The following is a 17,319-nucleotide window of genomic DNA, read 5'->3' on the forward strand; positions in this document are numbered from 1 at the left end:
AAATAGATATATCATAAAATAAACACAATCTCTGGACTTTGACCCCCCCCCCTTTGACTTTGAATGCTCGATGTTTCAATTTGAAAGTAACTTATTGTGTGTCCCATATCCGTTTTAGTGTTGGTGTGCCCTACATCATTTCTGAAAACAAAATGATTTATACCTTTTTCTTGGATAATTAAAGCATAATAAACTATTTAAAAAATCAGGATTTTTTAAAAATATTAGTTCTAGTGTAAACGCGGAAGAATAAAATGTATAGTACATCTGGACATGCGAATAATTGGTCGAATTTTAAAAATGTGTACCCCACATCCCGGTTTTTTCTCACTTGTTTTCAAACTGTGTCGAAGTGTTTGGAACAATAAGATTCTATCACGAACAAACGTACATTGTCTATTGTAGTTGACGTTCTTTGGCATACTTTAGGCAGGATACTGATTTAATATTCATTCTTTATAAGTGCAAAAATATCAACTTCTTACATCGAAGCGGGGCATTTGTCCTCCATTTTTGTGTGTCCTAATCCCGTCCGATGACGTAGATTCTCCGCCGTGATATTTCACATTTATTTATTTGAAAATATTTAACTTTTTTACTCTTACGCTTGACCTTGGAGTTTGGCTTGCATCTGAGTAACTTTTTTCTTCGCTGTGAGCTGTCATATGGGGGCATCCTTTTTCACAAACACATCTTGTTTTTTTTTTAATTAAAAATGACGACTTACGCCCTGAGGATGGAGATTAGGCAGACCCAGGCCGACAGAGTAGCAATCCAGGCCGCCCTCCACTGACTCTCACACGGGACGTAGTTCAGGGGGTTCAAGGACGCTGTAGTCCCCATCAGCATAACCCAGGTCACGTAGTTAAACGGAATCAGGAAGTACCGTAACCGCTACACAACAGAGTCATGGAAAATAATAATCACATTTAGAATCAGGAAGTACCGTAAACGCTACACAACAGAGTCGAGAAAAATAATAATCACATTTAGAATATACTGTAAAATGACTACAAGTAATTTTCATTGGCGTTTAATATTCGTTACTAATTTTCGCTGTTTTCGAGGTCAAAAGAGACCCATGCATGAATTCATGATCAGCACCTAATTTAAACATATAATGTTTTACTTCTCAACACTCCTCAAACCACACAATCAAATCCCCATACGTCAATATTTCTTCTCAAACCTCGTAAATTTGACCCCACGAAAATATGTGATTCTATAGTAAGTGGGAAAAAATAAATTACTGTTGGGCTTAAAGTTTATAAAAATAAACATACACCTTTCGTTAAAAAATGAAATCACAACAGAATTTAATTGTATATGTATTCAGAAAAAGAAATGGAGAAATAGAAAAATCATATCGTATTTTAACTACTAGTATTTTTGCAACTGATCCAAAATCATGTTTTTTGCTCAAGGGCATTTTTTGAAATGTCAAAGTTTACTGGACACCTGAGTACTAAAGTATGAAAATCATGTCCTGGCCGTAACTCTGAAACTTGATATTCAAGTGAATATAAGATTGGTACATGGTTGTTTGTTTTGACTGACTATAGCATAAAAGAATATTTAGATTAATTAATATGATACGTTACCCTTGCGTAGATACTGATTGCCTCCCTTATATAAAAGAAGAGCATTATGGCGAAAAGCAAGGACAACACGATCGTGAGACCCTCGTCTTCTATGTAGATGTTGGAAATCTGGCCATACTGAAAATAAAAACAGATCTTGTTATACAATGTGGACATCTCACTTCACCACCTTAATTGTTTTGAAAATCTTCTATAGAAGTTAAAGGTAATTTAAGTAGATCTTTACTTTTAATAAAATATAATTTCTTTTATTCATTTGAACAATACATGTGTATTTCAAATTATATAACCAATTCTGCTCAGCAGTTCAATATGAATTTGCCCCGTAATATTTCTGTTCTAACGTTTCACACCTGAATATAATAGTTGACCAGGGTCTGGTTCGCTAACTGTGTGGCGTTTAGATAGATCGGACACCGCCGGACACTGTCCAGTAGATTGGTGGTGATTTTTGGCATGGTGATGCAGTAGACATTGATGAGGGTTAGATAGACCACGAACAGCAGTACGTTCAGGTAGTACACGGGCCGACCAAACTTCTTCCTAAGTAAATCATTACAGGTAAGTATAGATTTTAAGCTCATAATTCTAACAAAAATGTCAAAATCTGTCTACTAGTTTTGCGTGTTCTTTTCATTTTTCAGGAATGTGGGAGAGAGCGAGAGCTGCTGAAGAAATAAGCGGCATCTAATTTGACGTTACTAGTAGGACAGATTCAAACCTCAATTTAGTTTACCATTTTAACAATAGGCACTGTTGAACTAAAGGATGTGTCAATAACTCCTCTCGGCCATGTTTCACCATGGTCTGCAAAGTACAACATCCATGTATATTATCCTATTTCAAAAAGTACTTTTATTTACTAAGATACACTGCCGAAGTATAATATACTTTTATTTACTAACATACACTGCCGAAGTTTTGCGTTATTGGGTCTTATTTATCTTATAAAATTAGTCTGAAATGTTCTCTTTAGAAATGCAAATATGTCTTTTAAACGCATGCAATAAATTTTCACTCAACAAAGAAAATAATTTTGATAATTAATTCGATCAGACGCTATTTTCTAAAAATCAAATTTTCCTTACTTACCTCGTATGCAAAATATCTTCGCTCTTTACACATTACGTCTTCCGGTCCTGGGTCAATAAACCGGAAGTCGAGTTTTTGTGTAAAGTCTATGCTATCCGGGAAATCTCCGGTAGATTGTATACAATTCTCCAAAACAATCTGTAATACAATGACACACATAAAGACAGAAATTGATATCAAGTCTTTTATATTAAAATTTACAATCTCTTGTCGATTTGTGTACGTATGATTTACCAAAAATGAGTCAGGACATTTCTGAATCATTGCGTCCACCGGTGTTTTACCACAAGAGTCCCTTAGACCAACGATGTCCACCCATCTATGTCAAAAAAGTTACATTAATTCTCTAAATTTGATCAGAATAATAAAGAAATGATAATATATTACAGTACGGCTAACCGTTTTGATTTCATAAAGGCTACAGCTACTTCGGAGTGTCTGTTTTCTAAGGCTAAATCGAGCGGGGATTTCTCGTTACTATTCCTGGATAATACGTCTGACTTCCTGTCCAGTAGAAGTTGAACACATTCAACATGGCCTTTGCTAGATGCTATGTGTAATGGAGTATTCTAACCAAGAAAAATAAAACAAATGATGACGAAATTGCAGAGATATAAATGTTCTGTTCTATCAATAACAAATCAAAAGAGTAATAAAATGATATTGTATCATCTGTAATTGTTGATTTTTCAAAAAAGGTAATACTCTGCACAAGAGAATAATTTCCTTTTAATGTTTAAGGAACAATAAGGTTGAACATTTGTGTCCTCTACAAAAATTTGAAATTTTCAATTTCAGATTTTTTGTAGAGGACATTTGTATCGTTTGTAACGTTTTCTTTTTCTTTTTCAGTACTGATATATGTAAATGTTAAACCAATTTTGGATGGTCACCTTTGCTTTATCCGCAGCGTTCATATCAGCATAATGATCCAACAGAAGTTTCATTATCTTCACATGACCTTCACGGGCAGCAGTACCTAATACGGTGCACAGGTTCTCGTCCCTGAAAGGTCAAAGGTCGTCATGCATGTAATCGATGTAATCACAATATACCAAGCTTTACAGCGATGTAAGAATCTTCCATTTGAAATTAAACGTATTTATTTTCAAAATACTGTCAATTCTTTGTATATATATATAGTAATTAACCTTCACCACCATCAGTATTGTTAGTGATTTGATCCTGTAATATGTAAACCTGTGTGAGATATCGGCCCCTAAAGATAGCAGAAGTTTGACTGTGCTGTATTGTCCTTCCTTGACAGCCAGCATCAGAGGCGTCTGTCCGTCCGAGTCGCCATCATTCAGTTCAGAACTGCTGGCGGTGTACAGCGCCTCCACGGCAGCCTCGTTATCGTTTCTAAAAATGCACAGGAAGTTACGAAAATAATTGCAACGCGTCAATTTTTTCTGACATTGAATGATTTTCTTGATAACTTACTCTGCTGCTATATGGATGGGAGTTTTTCCGTCCATGTCACGGACGTCTAGTTTACATTTATTATGTATCAAGGCTTGTAAAATCTGTAAAATGTCAATAGAAATGTTGGCATACATGGTGAAACCTAAACACCTAAACATGCATCTTTCAAAATTCGAAAAGAAAAATATTCTTTAAGCCAGCAATAACTTTATAACTTTTAGGTCGCATCGTAAATGATTTGTATAACTCATGCTAGTACCGCTATATTTCCAAGTTTGGCAGCATAGTGCGTAATCGTCTGCTCTGCGAAATCCAAAGCTTCGATCATGACACAGTCGCATTTCTAAAGAGCAAAAAACGACAAACTCATCCATTTAACGTTAACCAACTTTCTCCTCTCAAAACTATAACATTACAATGTTATTTCACCTATGAAAGATATGTTATAATTCTCACCTTTAAAAGGTACAACAGGACCTGAAGGTGGGCGTTTTCTACTGTCCAGTGGAGCGCATTCTTCATCAGATTGTCTACCGCTGTTATCTGAGCACCATTGGTCAGCAGGAACTCCACCGTCTCAAGGTGACCTTTCCAGCAGGCAAGAATCAACGGTGTCAGGGATTCTTTGGTTTTCTGGTTGATGTCCCCACCCTTAGGAGAAAAAAATTGCGTATGTTTCAAATTGTTTTGTCTCGGAGTAGCTGCTTAATGAGATCATTGAGACGTACCTTGTTCATTATTGCAGAGACCACCTGGTAACGATTATACAAACAGGCTCTAGAACGGAAAAAATGTATTTTAAATACATGCAGGCATATCTTTAGCTTTTCTAAAATCTTGGTTTGAGCGATACCATTACTATTTCTCATCTATCAATTAATGTTTCTTATTATACCCGCACTTTCTAAAGAAAGTTCGGGTATATTGTTGTTACTCATGTCCGTCCGTCCGTCCGTCCGTCCGTCTGTCCGTCCGTCTGTCACACTTTTCTTCCCTGAACTCCTCCTACATTTTACACAGTAGCTTAATCATCTTTTGGGAGATGGTTGGTGGGGTCATGTAGATGTGCAGTAAGGTTTTGGAATTTTGATTTTGCCCCGGGGGGTCAAATGGGGGTCGAAAAATGACGTTTTTTATGCAAAAAGCCCCGTCTTCCCTGAACTCCTTCTACATTTTACTCAGCAGCCTAACCAGCTTTTGGGAGATGGTTGGTGGGGTCATGTAGATGTGCAGTAAGCTTTCGGAATTTTGATTTTGCCCCGGGGGGTCAAATGGGGGTCGAAAAATGACGTTTTTTAAGCAAAAAGCTCCGTCTTCCCTGAACTCCTCTTACATTTTATTCAGCAGCCTAATCATCTTTTGGAAGATGGTTGGTGGGGTCATGTAGATGTGCAGTAAGGTTTTGGAATTTTGATTTTGCCCCGGGGGGTCAAATGGGGGTCGAAAAATGACGTTTTTTATGCAAAAAGCCCCATCTTCCCTGAACTCCTGGTACATTTTACTCAGGAGCCTAATCATCTTTTGGGAGATGGTTGGTGGGGTCATGTAGATGTGCAGTAAGGTTTCGGAATTTTGATTTTGCCCTGGGGGGTCAAATGGGTGTCGAAAAATGACTTTTTTAATGCAAAAAGACCCTTCTTCCCTGAACTCCTCTTACATTTTACTCAGCAGCCTAATCATCTTTTGGGAGATGGTTGGTGGGGTCATGCAGATGTGTAGTAAGGTTTCTGAATTTTGATTTTGCCCCAGGGGGTCAAATGGGGGTCGAAAAATGACGTTTTTTATGCAAAAAGCCCCATCTTCCCTGAACTCCTCTTACATTTAATTCAGCAGCCTAATCATCTTTTGGGAGATGGTTGGTGGGGTCATGTAGATGTGCAGTTAGGTTTCGGAATTTTGATTTTGCCCGGGGGGTCAAATGAGGGTTGAAAAATGACGTTTTTTATGGAAAAAGTCTTCCCTAAACTCCTTTTTCGTTTTAAACAGTCCTCTTTTGGGAGAGTTCACTCTTTTGAAATTTTGTTAAAACATCAAGGTCAAGCGGTAAAAAATCATAGCATGTTGGGAAACATCTTGTTATGGGTAATGTTCACTTGAAATGTGAAAGTCGAATCTCTTCTCAATGAAAAGGAAATACAACATTAATGAAAACTAAGTTAAACTTCAAGGTCAAGGTCACAGAGTCAAAAAGTCATGATACATTTGGAAAGGTCTTATCACAGGTAATATGAATGCCCTTTCATTTATCTTTCAAAATGATTAATTCAAAGCAATTAATTTGTTTATGAAATTAGGTCAAACTTCAAGGTCATGGGTAATAAAAATCGTAGTGTATTTAGAATGGTATTGTCCCATTTAATACTAATACACATGTTTAATATAAAAGTCCTGTCTCTTATCATTCAAAATATACGACCATGATGACCAATTGCAAGGTTAAATTTATTGTGACAGATGGGCAGATTGATAAACAAATGAGATTTAATGTACCCTACCTTAGCGAAAATGGGGGACAATAAATGTCTTTGCTGTTCTTGAGAAGAAGATTTATGTTAGAAAAAGTCCCCTGCATAGTTAAATGTAAATTGGTTGAAATTGGCCCAGTGGTTCTTAAGAAGTTAATGTGAAAAGTTTGCAGACAAACAGATGGACAACAGAAATCAGTACATTTCAGAAAACAGTATGCTTATAAATAGTTAATCAAGGTGCTTTGGGTAGCAAAATTAAGCTAAACTGGTATATCTAAACTGGTATATCTAATTCATCCGCAGAGCTTAGTATATTTTAATATGCACAACCTTTTCAACTCTTATCATAATTATTTTTTAAAATTTATATCACCATGTCTCATTCAAGGGAGAACTAGAGATATGACCAGATGTATATCTGTTGAATATAAAATATGTACATGTATACTGTGTTTTTTTTAGTAATTTATTTGTTTGTTGTGACAGCAACTGTTATGGCAGCTTTTGGCAAAGGTTGAAGTTTCTCAAATGTAAGTCAAACTCCAAGGTCAAGGTCAAAGGGTCAAAATTGTTGGTATCAAAGGGAAAGTCTTGTCACAAGGAATACACATGTGAAAAAAGAGAGAAATCCCTAGAACTTCCTCACCTGTTCAAAAGTTATTGCCAAGGTTAAAGCTAAATTGGGTTCAGCTCTAAGGTCTAGGTCAAAAATAATTATACCTGTTGAAAGTTCACAATGATTACACATGTTAGAGCATGAAAGTCCTAGTACCACCTGTTCAAAACTTAGGCCAAGTTTAAGGTATTTTTCTTGTAAAAGTGGGTCAAACTCCAAGGTCAAGAGATCAAGAGGTCAAAATTGGTGGTACCCATTAAAAGGTTTTGCCAAAAGAAATTTACCTATGAAATATTGAAGCCATGTGTATAGCCCAATCCACTTAAAACTTATGGGCAAGGTTAAAGTTTCTGTGGACAGACAAACATACATAAACATAGGAAACAAAATATGTATATATAGTCAAATGAAAAAATTTTCTACTATTATGGAGTCATAAGATCAATTGTCATTTCAGGTAAAGGGAGTCAGTGGCTAGGGAGATCAGACACCCCCCCCCCCCCTGGAATTAGCAGTTATTTAAATAATACTATGTACTGTAGAGAATAAAAATGACTTTGGACATCCTCCCCCTTAGAAAACAGGGACTCCACCATCATTGTTTTTATTATTATTTTTTATTTGCTTCTCAGGAAATCTTGGGCTGATTTTTTTGACTGAGGTGTGACACCCGACCCCCCTTTCTGAAAAAAAAAAATTCTGGATCTGCGCCTGTATATACTGAATGTCCGCAACGGGAGATAACTTGACAATGTGAAATTTGTCGACTGTGGCATGCGATGATCTTTGACCCTTTTTGAACTTCAACCTAACCATTTGCATTTATTTATTTTTATGCAATCTATACTAAATCTTGTACTTACCGAATGTCATAGGTCGTGACAACGAATTCATGAAATATAATCCATATAATCCAATTAAAACACAAATGATTTTAACTGACCACACTGCATCGTCAGCATACATGTGCTAAATAATCTCATTCGACAAACCTTTGCTGATTCCGTTTCCAGTATGAATCGGCCGAGGTGTGCCGAGAGGTGATATTTATAAATATGATAATGGGTGAGGCAAACCCAATGTGAATGTAGAAAATAAGATGTTCACACGTAAAACTGTTTAGTACAAGAACAAATTTCAAACTATCATAATAAACTATGTTTTAACATAACTTTGCCATCTAGGTCTATTTTTAAAAAATGTGAGAGTGAGAGAGAGTGTGTGTGTGTGTGGGGGGGGGGGGGGGAGAGAGAGAGAGAGAGAGAGAGAGATAGGCATTGACAAATTAATCGGGTTGTATTTTCAATGGGTTTTTTTCCCGACCAAGTACTAAAATCAGTTTGCACATTTTGATAAATTCATCAAAAACGCTTTGTACTAAAATAATATGTCGTTGAGAAAGTAAATTTAAAAAGTTCCAAATTATGGGCAAAATATTTATCTGAATCTAACTAAGTAATTTACTTCAATCATTAATTAAATTCTGTTATTTCAGACTGGTAATGAATTAAGTATTCAAAATACATATGTGAGGCTCATAGATCATATGGTCACCTGAAAATTTTATGTTCAATTTGACGAATACATGTACGGTGATAATTATAGAATTATTTTGACTTCTTCCTTGGAAAGTCCAATATGAAGGAGTGTGTATTTAGAGGCAAACAACATAGTGCGGGTATTACTGTCTCATGACAGCATCTAGTTCTTGATTTCTTGTTCTCCCCCTTTTTGTCTATATATATTTCTTTGTTTTCAGACCTTTGTAGTACATATACCTATGAATGGGGGTAAAAGAATCCTTATCCCGGGGCCCAACCGCTGCCCCGTGGGTCAATAACGCCTCTGTAATCTCCAAATGACCATTGATGGCGGCCAAATGAAGAGGGGTTTGTCCGGTCTCCTAAAGCCAAAGAAACATGTATTACTGACTGACATTCTTTTTTTCATAATGTCTTCATTTACAATCGTCTGTTTAACACAGCAAAACTGAATCAATGCTTCCATCTTTGGTATATTAGCAAATGACTTACGTTTTTGGGATCGGACTCTCCACCGTGTCTGATGATTTCTTGTACTGACTGCAAAAAAGGCAATTTATCTTAGTTTCCATTGTTAATTCTACAATAGTCGAATGGACATGTAAACAAGTATATTAGCAAGCACTTATCTATGCTGAAAATGATATGAGGAATGATAAAGTTTTTGTTGTCCCTGTTCACTCCCTGACGTCCCCTGTCGTTGTCCCTGACTACCCTGTCTACTCCCTGACTACTCTGTCCACTCCCTGACGTCCCCTGTCGTTGTCCCTGACGTTCCCTGTCTACTCCCTGACTACCCTGTCTACTTCCTGACTACCCTGTCCACTCCCTGACTGTCCTGTTTACTCCCTGACTATTCTGTCCACTCCCTGACTCCCCTGTCGTTGTCCCTGACGTCCCCTGTCGTTGTCCCTGACGTCCCCTGTCGTTGTCCCTGACTACCCTGTCTACTTTCTGATGCCCCCTGACTTTGACCCTGACTATCCTGTCTACTCCCAGATGTCCCCTTGTCGTTGTTCCTGACTATCCTGTCTACTCCCTGACTACCCTTTCCACTCCCTGAAGTCCCCTGTAGATGCCCCTGTATACTCCTGACCTCCCCTGTCGTTGTCCCTGACTACCCTGTCCACTCCCTGACCTTCCCTGTCATTGTCCCTGACTACACTGTCCACTCCTTGATGTCCCCTGACTCTGACCTTGTTATCACTGTCTACCCCCTGAATTCATACTACATGTATTCCTATCGTCCCTGTTTACTTTCTAATGTCCCTGACAAAGTCTCTGGCTTCCCCTGATATTTTCTCTTCAGAACAGGATGTTAAATATGTTTTTGTTGCCATTTAAGGTTTCATGAAAAAGAGAAATTAAAGCATTAGTTACCAAAACATTTTCTTTGAAATACTAATTTCTTTGTACTTTCTATGATTTGCAGTGATTGTTTAAGATTCTTAGCATTTCAGATTAATCTTACAGTAAAGAAATGCAAGTGAATCTGAAGAAAATTCTGCAGAAAGAAATGAATTAACTGCACCTTGTGAAGTCTGATGGCATGCATGGATTACATGTAAGAGAATTTCAGGGAGAGGCAGGGGATTGCCAGGGGATTTTTGGAATCTTAAGGAAGAGTGATTTCAGAAGTGTGGGGTAAGAATGAGGTATGGTTTTAATATTTGGTGTCAGGCTGTGGTTTGATTCTGACATTCAGTACCTTCACAGTCATGTTGTCGACAGCAATATGTAGCGCCGTACCACCCCACAGGTCCCTCTGATTCACCATTGCCTGAGCACTTGCTCTGCCGCTTTTCTTCATTACTATCAAAAATACATAATATAGACACGTGAAAAGTTAACACAAGAGGAGCTTATAAACAGAACAAGGATTTTTTAATAGTGGAAAAATTGTTTAACTTTTGATACCTATTTTCCAAATTTGGTTCATAATGTCAGTTAATTCTACTGCAGATGCAAACATGTACGGCGTGAGTCCATTTATAACCGTCGTTGTGACGTCAGCCCCACTGTTCATCTGTTGATATGAAATATTATTTGAAATACGAGTAAATGCATATTCATATAAATTTTGGAGATTCTTTCATCATATACAAACTTGTTTCTTTAAAATACAGTGTTTAAGATTTTTTTTCATTTAAGTCCTGTAGAATTACTCTTTTACCAGCAGTGTAGCTGTGGATTCGTGTTTCTGAATGATGGCCTCGTGTAAGGGAGTCATTTTGTCTTCGTCCCTGGCATTTATATCTGTCATTCCAGTATTTAAAAGAAGCTACAAACAGAAACATATTCATTGCTTATATACATAATGGTTATATTAATCTTCGTTTATATTTTGGGTTTTTTTTAATTTTAAAAAATATTTTTCACTCATGCATACACATTACGCGACGACTACTGGTAAATAACTGATTTTCATTGTTTTCTTGGTATGAAGAAACATACAAATTCATCATATCATCGATGCAAAGTTTCAAATACAAAACTCAGCACTTTTCACCACGAAATCAAATCCCCATTAACCAATATATCATTTTTCCTCTAAGGTTGAACATTTTACCCAATAAAAATATTTATTTTTTATATAATTATTTGTAATGTGATTTATCTATTTTGATAGTTTTTATCAATGCACTTACTTTTTTGATTGGCTTTAAAACAATTTTGTTTACAGATGTGCGCAAATATCTTCTTCTCTTTATTCAGAAACGTTAATTTTGGCATGAAAACGTGTACAAGTGATCGGGGAAAATATTTATCAAAAATAAAAGTTCTGATGAAAATGAAAAATTTTTGCAGACTACCTCCAACATTTTATCGCGGCCTCTTCTCGCGGAATGATGTAATGGAGTCTTTTGTTCGTTGTCACGGATCATGACGTCACATCCTGATTCTATTAATAGTCGACCAACATCCAAAGAATTATACTTGGCTGCTTCATGAAGGGGAGATATTCCACTGTCCCTATTTTTTTCGTTTATGTCTAAAAATAATATAAAGAGATCAGAAATTAAGGAGAATATAATCAAGGAATAATCATTTATCTCTTCATTTTAAGAGTAAAACAGGGGGTTAAGGGATATATTTTTAAAACATAATATATAAACATAACTTCTATGGAGAATTTTTTAACTATCAAATTATTTGAAATTAACAATGAAAAAAAATCGCCACACAGTTTCATGGATTAAATTTTTTTATGAAATTTTATTACGGGTTTTAAAATTGATGGACAGATGTATCCCTCTCCCCTCCGGGTTAAGACAGCAAAATGTTACAGGCCTAGTGATTCTCCGGCCACTTACCGGCTCCGTGGGATATCAACACACGTGCTGATTCGATCAGGTTGTACTTAGCAGCAATTAGGAGGAGAGTGTTCCCGTGGTAATCTCGTTCTCCCTTCACTTCCGGCTTTGTCGTCAGTATCCAGTCGAGAGCCTTAGTGCTACTATCTCGTATTGCCTATAAGTCAAAAACGAAAATAAGCTGAGTGATCAGAATGAAATTTATTTTACAATCTTAACAATGAATGCAGTGGTTGCATTAGATAAAGAAAAAGAATCGTAAAATTCATTGTCCTTTTGTGTGTATTATTTTTTCTTATTTTGTTTAATTTTTTGTGAAAAAAAAAAACATTTTAATTTATGATTTATTCATATTTAGCTATCCTTAAATATAACAGAACCCTTTGATATTTTGGTTTGTCCGTGTGTCTGTACCTGCCAGACAGACATATCTGTCAACATTTCGCCCGTCACGCTCTCTCCTCTCTTGTAGGCGGGGTAAATAGTGGACGCCCCCACCACCTGACGTAGTCGACTCTTAGATGGCGATTCCATCTGGGGACCCTCTATATGAACATATCCATTCGTTCTGGAAAAAAGACAAGATTACTGGTTCCATAATTTAGGTATTTATTACATTTGATTGATGATAAGTAACTTCTGTTTCTACAGGAGATATAGATAAACTGAAAGTTTGTAGAGGAATGACACCATAATAAGACTATATATCAGTGCAATGATGATAATGTGCATGTACATGTACCAACAATAAGATCTCGATTGTATTTCTTCTGAAACAGTTTAATTTATGTCAGTACTCTATAGCGGGAACCCTTGTAACATTTAATATTTGATATACACTTAAATATTAATTTCCAAGGCTCTAAGGCGTTAATAACTCTGCTGATAGCAATGTTTGGAAGGCATTTCAATTTCTGGATGTTGATCATTCATAACGAATATGACTGTTAAAAGCCATTAGCGATTATGTTTTTCTTTGGGAGAACCTCATCTCTAGGGTCTATGTAAACAATCATTTCATTTGTATTTTGCCCTGGGTTATGCCAATAAACGTTTTTATACGACCTGAAACATTTTCACAAACTCTATGACATTTCAGGAAGCATTTATATTTGACAAAAGACTCAATGATATGATAATAGGTGGACTAACACTAACTGAATTACTCACTGACGCATGTTTATATACAAGCCTGTGTAAGAAAATGAATGGATTATAAAGTCCACTTATAAAACCAAACATGCTATTAAATGAGAGATTGAGTGCTAGTCTTTACAGGTGGTGGACCATTTTATAGATTACATTTGCATTAATGATTAATTTGTTAATGATTTTCGTATTGTTTGATTTCTGAGGCTTGGTTTTCACTTCAGAAGCAAATGGCAGCTCAACTCTAAATTGTTAAATACACTTCAATTTCCATTTAACTGTCCTAACATTTGCAAATTTTATATCAAGACAGGGTGTTAGAATATTAATATTTAAAGTGATGACCATTACATTTCGGTTAATTGATAGTAGTGTTAAGTGTCGACGCCGATTTAGAGAATTTGGCATCAAAATAGCAGTATATTGTTAAATATTTCATTTATCCCATACCTGTTTATTTAATTAGACTTACTACGTTATTCCATTCTTATTTACGTCTGCAGCCTAGTTTAATATCATCATCTTTTTTTTTTAGCTATATGTACATTTCCTTTGAGGATATCCGCTCCTCAGCCAGGAAAAATAACTTTGATTTAAAAGTTTCAAGATGAGCTTAAAATTGAAATCTTTTTGTACAACAATTTTCATTTCATTTATCTCAGTATGATTCATGCTTTTTTAAAAACTTTTTTTGGACAATTTAAAAAATAAAAACGAAGTAAAGAACTTCTTACTGTATATTTTTAAAGATGTTCTCCGTAAGCCTTTTTACCTATTTATTACATTCTTAGTAATAAATACAGGGTTTTTGCATATGCGATATGGCTGACGTCACAATAGCCGTATCAGACCTGCAGGGCCGATATGGATTTGCGGGGCTCACATGGATTTACAGGGCTGATACGGATCAAAATCACACCCTTAGAAAATTAAACCTAAAAAAAACAGTGCTTGTGATCATACACATATTTTGAGGGTTACATAATTCTCTAAATATTAACTTTTTGAATGTCAGGATAATGTAACTGACAAATAATAGTAGATTTTTTTCAGATTGCGGATAGGGGATATTTGAAATAAAGTACTTGACTGGGATATTTGAAATAAAGTACTTGACTGTAGAATTTACAAACCCAAACCGTATGAGACAACACATACATTGTTAGAAGTCTGTGCATGATTATTAACTTATGTTCACAACTGTGTTCTGTATTTTATTACTAAGTATGTAATAAACATAATAAAACATACCATTTCTCATCACATCCTGTATCAGCCCTCGACCAATATCAGCCCTCGTACCTCTAGCTAATATTGGTGTCTCGGGCTGATACAGGGTGTGATATGGAAAAGGGTATGTATTATTCTCTATATATTTTTTTTAGATTAACTTGTTTTTGTTGATCAATGGGAAACTGCAAAGTTGGTGCTAATATTTGTGTTTCCCGAAAATATCTTTCAGATTTGATTATATTCTTTTTATAATATGATTATCATTAATAAACGAACTTTGAAGCAATAGTATGGGTAAATACACATTACTTCGTTAAGGAGTATAAATGATTTCAATTATCAACTGCTGATTTTCAGACCCTGGGGATGGGACTACCTTGAATTAATTATTTTTCTCATACTTGTCTATTGCAGTTAATGTTTGTGTCCAAAAAAAATTATTGTCTCCAAAACCACTTCTGACAACACACAAAGGAGATCGCAATTCGTGAAAATTAAGTCTTTATTCAAATACCGTAATTTGATTTCAATTAGTTTTATTTATTCGGGCTCATCTTCAAAAGTTTGTACAATTCTGAACATTATAATAGCTATGAAATCGATACATCCCTTCTGCGACGATAATGAAGCATTTCTAGAAATTCATTAACGGAACTGTTCAGCATGATTGCAGTCTGTTGACAAAATCTGATATCTAACATAATGATTTACCTTGTGAGTTGTTTTGTTTATACAATATGAAATTGATTCTCCCAAAGCATGCATTTTTGAACCAGACATTTCTATAATGAATATTGAAAGAAAAATTCAAAATAAAATTTCACCTATATTGACCACTTTTCTCTCTTTAGATGATTTTGTCTTAAAATTAAAAATTATGATTTGGTCGTCAATATAAGAACTCTACATATTTTGAATTTTTCTTTAAATAATCTTTTATAAAATATTCCTGCTCAGTTGAAAAATTGATTATAAATTAAAATACTACATGCGATGACAAATTTTTCTGTTACTTGTACAGTATACCCATATGTTTATGCTTCATGATCCAAATAAAACACCTTTTTGTTCTTCTTAACGACATGTATGTAAATACTCAATGTTTGATTTTTATTTTATGTTGAATCTTTGATTTGTGTCAATTTTGTGCATGTTAATTAAAATTTTAATTTTGAAGAGAAAACAGTTCAGCAAGGTATGATGAATAACGGTATCAGAACTGCAAAGACATTGTCGGTTCAAATTATATATACCATTCAAATGAAATTTAAATAAAAATTAAATGCAGGAGACAATCTAATTGAAAATTGATTGTTATAGATTATGTGCTTCCATTGGTATTTGTCTTTGTTCATAAAAATGACTCTGTATATTACCTTGGTGAGAGGGTCGGTGACCCTTGGTTACTCCTGATGGCCATGTCCCCCCCCCCCCTCCCTGTATTCTCGTCGTTAACTGTACCGTACCTTGGTGAGAGGGTCGGTGACCCTTGGTTACTCCTGATTGCCCTGTCTTCCTCCCCTGTATTCTCGTATTTAACTGTATCTTACTTTGGTGAGGGGGTCGGTGATCCTTGGTTGCTTCTGATGGCCGTGTCTTCCTACCCTGTATTCTTGGCGATTACTGTTATTCTGTTTCTGTAATTTACCTTTGAGGGAAGGGGAAGGGGTCGGTGATCCTTGGTTGCTCCTGATGGCCTTGTCTCCCTCCCCTTCTCGTCGCTAAACTGTTAGTGTATATTCTGATTCTGTATCTTACCTGGGTTAGGAACTCGGTGATTCTTAATTACTTCTGATGCTCGTGGCCCCTCCCCCTGTATTCTCGTCGTTAACTGTATCTTAACTTGGTGAGGGGGTCGGTGACCCTTGGTTACTCCTGATGGCTGTGTCCCCCTCCCCCTGTATTGTCGTCGTTAACTGTACCGTACCTTTGTGAGGGGGTCGGTTACCCTTGGTTACTCCTGATGGCCCTGTCTCCCTGTCCCTATATTCTCATCCTTAACTGTATCTTACCTGGGTGAGGTCGTTGATCCTTGGTTACTCCTGATGGCCGTGTCCCCCTCCCCCTCCTCCTGAATTCTCGTCTTTAACTGTATCTTACCTTGGTGAGGAGGTCGGTGACCCTTGGTTACTCCTGATGGCCGTGTCTTCCTCCCCTGTATTCTCGTCGTTGACCGTTATTCTGACGACAGGCGAGCCTCCTGTTTCCACATCAGACATCTCCATATTTCGATTTAGGTCAACCAAGAATTTTAATAAATAGTTTCCGAAAATTCCTAAAAAATTTCCAAAAAAGAAATATTCCTCCAACTTTCAGGTCATTTTTTCGGTCTGTTTTGTGACCTTATCCGACTAAGTCATTTTAGAAATTAATCCAGTTTTATGGACACGCGCGCGCCATGGTATTGTTAATGTTTTGAAATCAGCGTGTGGAAATCACAACATGATATAAACCTTGATTTACCTTAATGGGCCATATCATTTTAAATGGCCAGTACTCGACGAGATTTCGAAATTAATGTCAATACACCATCAGGTAAAAGCCTCCTTTCTTAGCATTAAACATTTAGTGCCAGTATTATAAATTTAAACATGGAGGATAGGGGTGAATAATTATTGATTGGTCATTTAAATTATCATTACAGATATGTAGAGTCTTTGCAGAAGCAACATAACTAGTATACAAGTATACCCTTTAAAGTACAGTGTGAAAATGTTTCATGAGTGCACATGAGGAGGAAACCAAATTGAAGTATCGTATCGACTCGGATTCGGATTCAGCGCTCATCTGATAGAACATTGTTTTTAAGCAAGGCAAAGTCTCACGCTAAACCATTAATATAGTGATGTGCATCCCTAGATAAAACACCTTTGCACTTTT

General features: G+C 36.1%; 1 protein-coding gene across 1 annotated transcript in view; it reads right to left on the bottom strand.

Annotated features, from left to right (window-relative positions):
* LOC134275373 (transient receptor potential cation channel subfamily A member 1-like) overlaps positions 1-12,605 on the bottom strand; it is an 18,882-nt gene extending 6,277 nt beyond the window's left edge. Inside the window, exons 1-21 of the mRNA XM_062757661.1 lie at positions 12,472-12,605; positions 12,058-12,214; positions 11,557-11,735; positions 10,909-11,024; positions 10,661-10,761; positions 10,452-10,555; positions 9,236-9,283; positions 8,981-9,105; positions 4,847-4,895; positions 4,575-4,769; positions 4,378-4,461; positions 4,137-4,219; positions 3,894-4,055; positions 3,587-3,698; positions 3,093-3,262; positions 2,928-3,012; positions 2,694-2,831; positions 2,338-2,408; positions 1,955-2,144; positions 1,602-1,718; positions 728-894 (exon numbers count right to left, since the gene is read on the bottom strand). Coding sequence (XP_062613645.1) covers positions 728-894; positions 1,602-1,718; positions 1,955-2,144; positions 2,338-2,408; positions 2,694-2,831; positions 2,928-3,012; positions 3,093-3,262; positions 3,587-3,698; positions 3,894-4,055; positions 4,137-4,219; positions 4,378-4,461; positions 4,575-4,769; positions 4,847-4,895; positions 8,981-9,105; positions 9,236-9,283; positions 10,452-10,555; positions 10,661-10,761; positions 10,909-11,024; positions 11,557-11,735; positions 12,058-12,214; positions 12,472-12,591 — 2,573 coding nt within the window. The 5' untranslated portion in view covers positions 12,592-12,605. The remainder of the gene's footprint in view (positions 1-727; positions 895-1,601; positions 1,719-1,954; positions 2,145-2,337; positions 2,409-2,693; positions 2,832-2,927; positions 3,013-3,092; positions 3,263-3,586; positions 3,699-3,893; positions 4,056-4,136; positions 4,220-4,377; positions 4,462-4,574; positions 4,770-4,846; positions 4,896-8,980; positions 9,106-9,235; positions 9,284-10,451; positions 10,556-10,660; positions 10,762-10,908; positions 11,025-11,556; positions 11,736-12,057; positions 12,215-12,471) is intronic.
* Between the last annotated feature and the right edge of the window lie 4,714 nt (positions 12,606-17,319).

This window comes from Saccostrea cucullata, unplaced genomic scaffold, assembly GCF_032062105.1.
Source record: "Saccostrea cucullata isolate Sc308-1 unplaced genomic scaffold, CSIRO_AGI_Scuc_v1 ctg7373, whole genome shotgun sequence".
Lineage (NCBI taxonomy): Eukaryota > Metazoa > Mollusca > Bivalvia > Ostreida > Ostreidae > Saccostrea > Saccostrea cuccullata.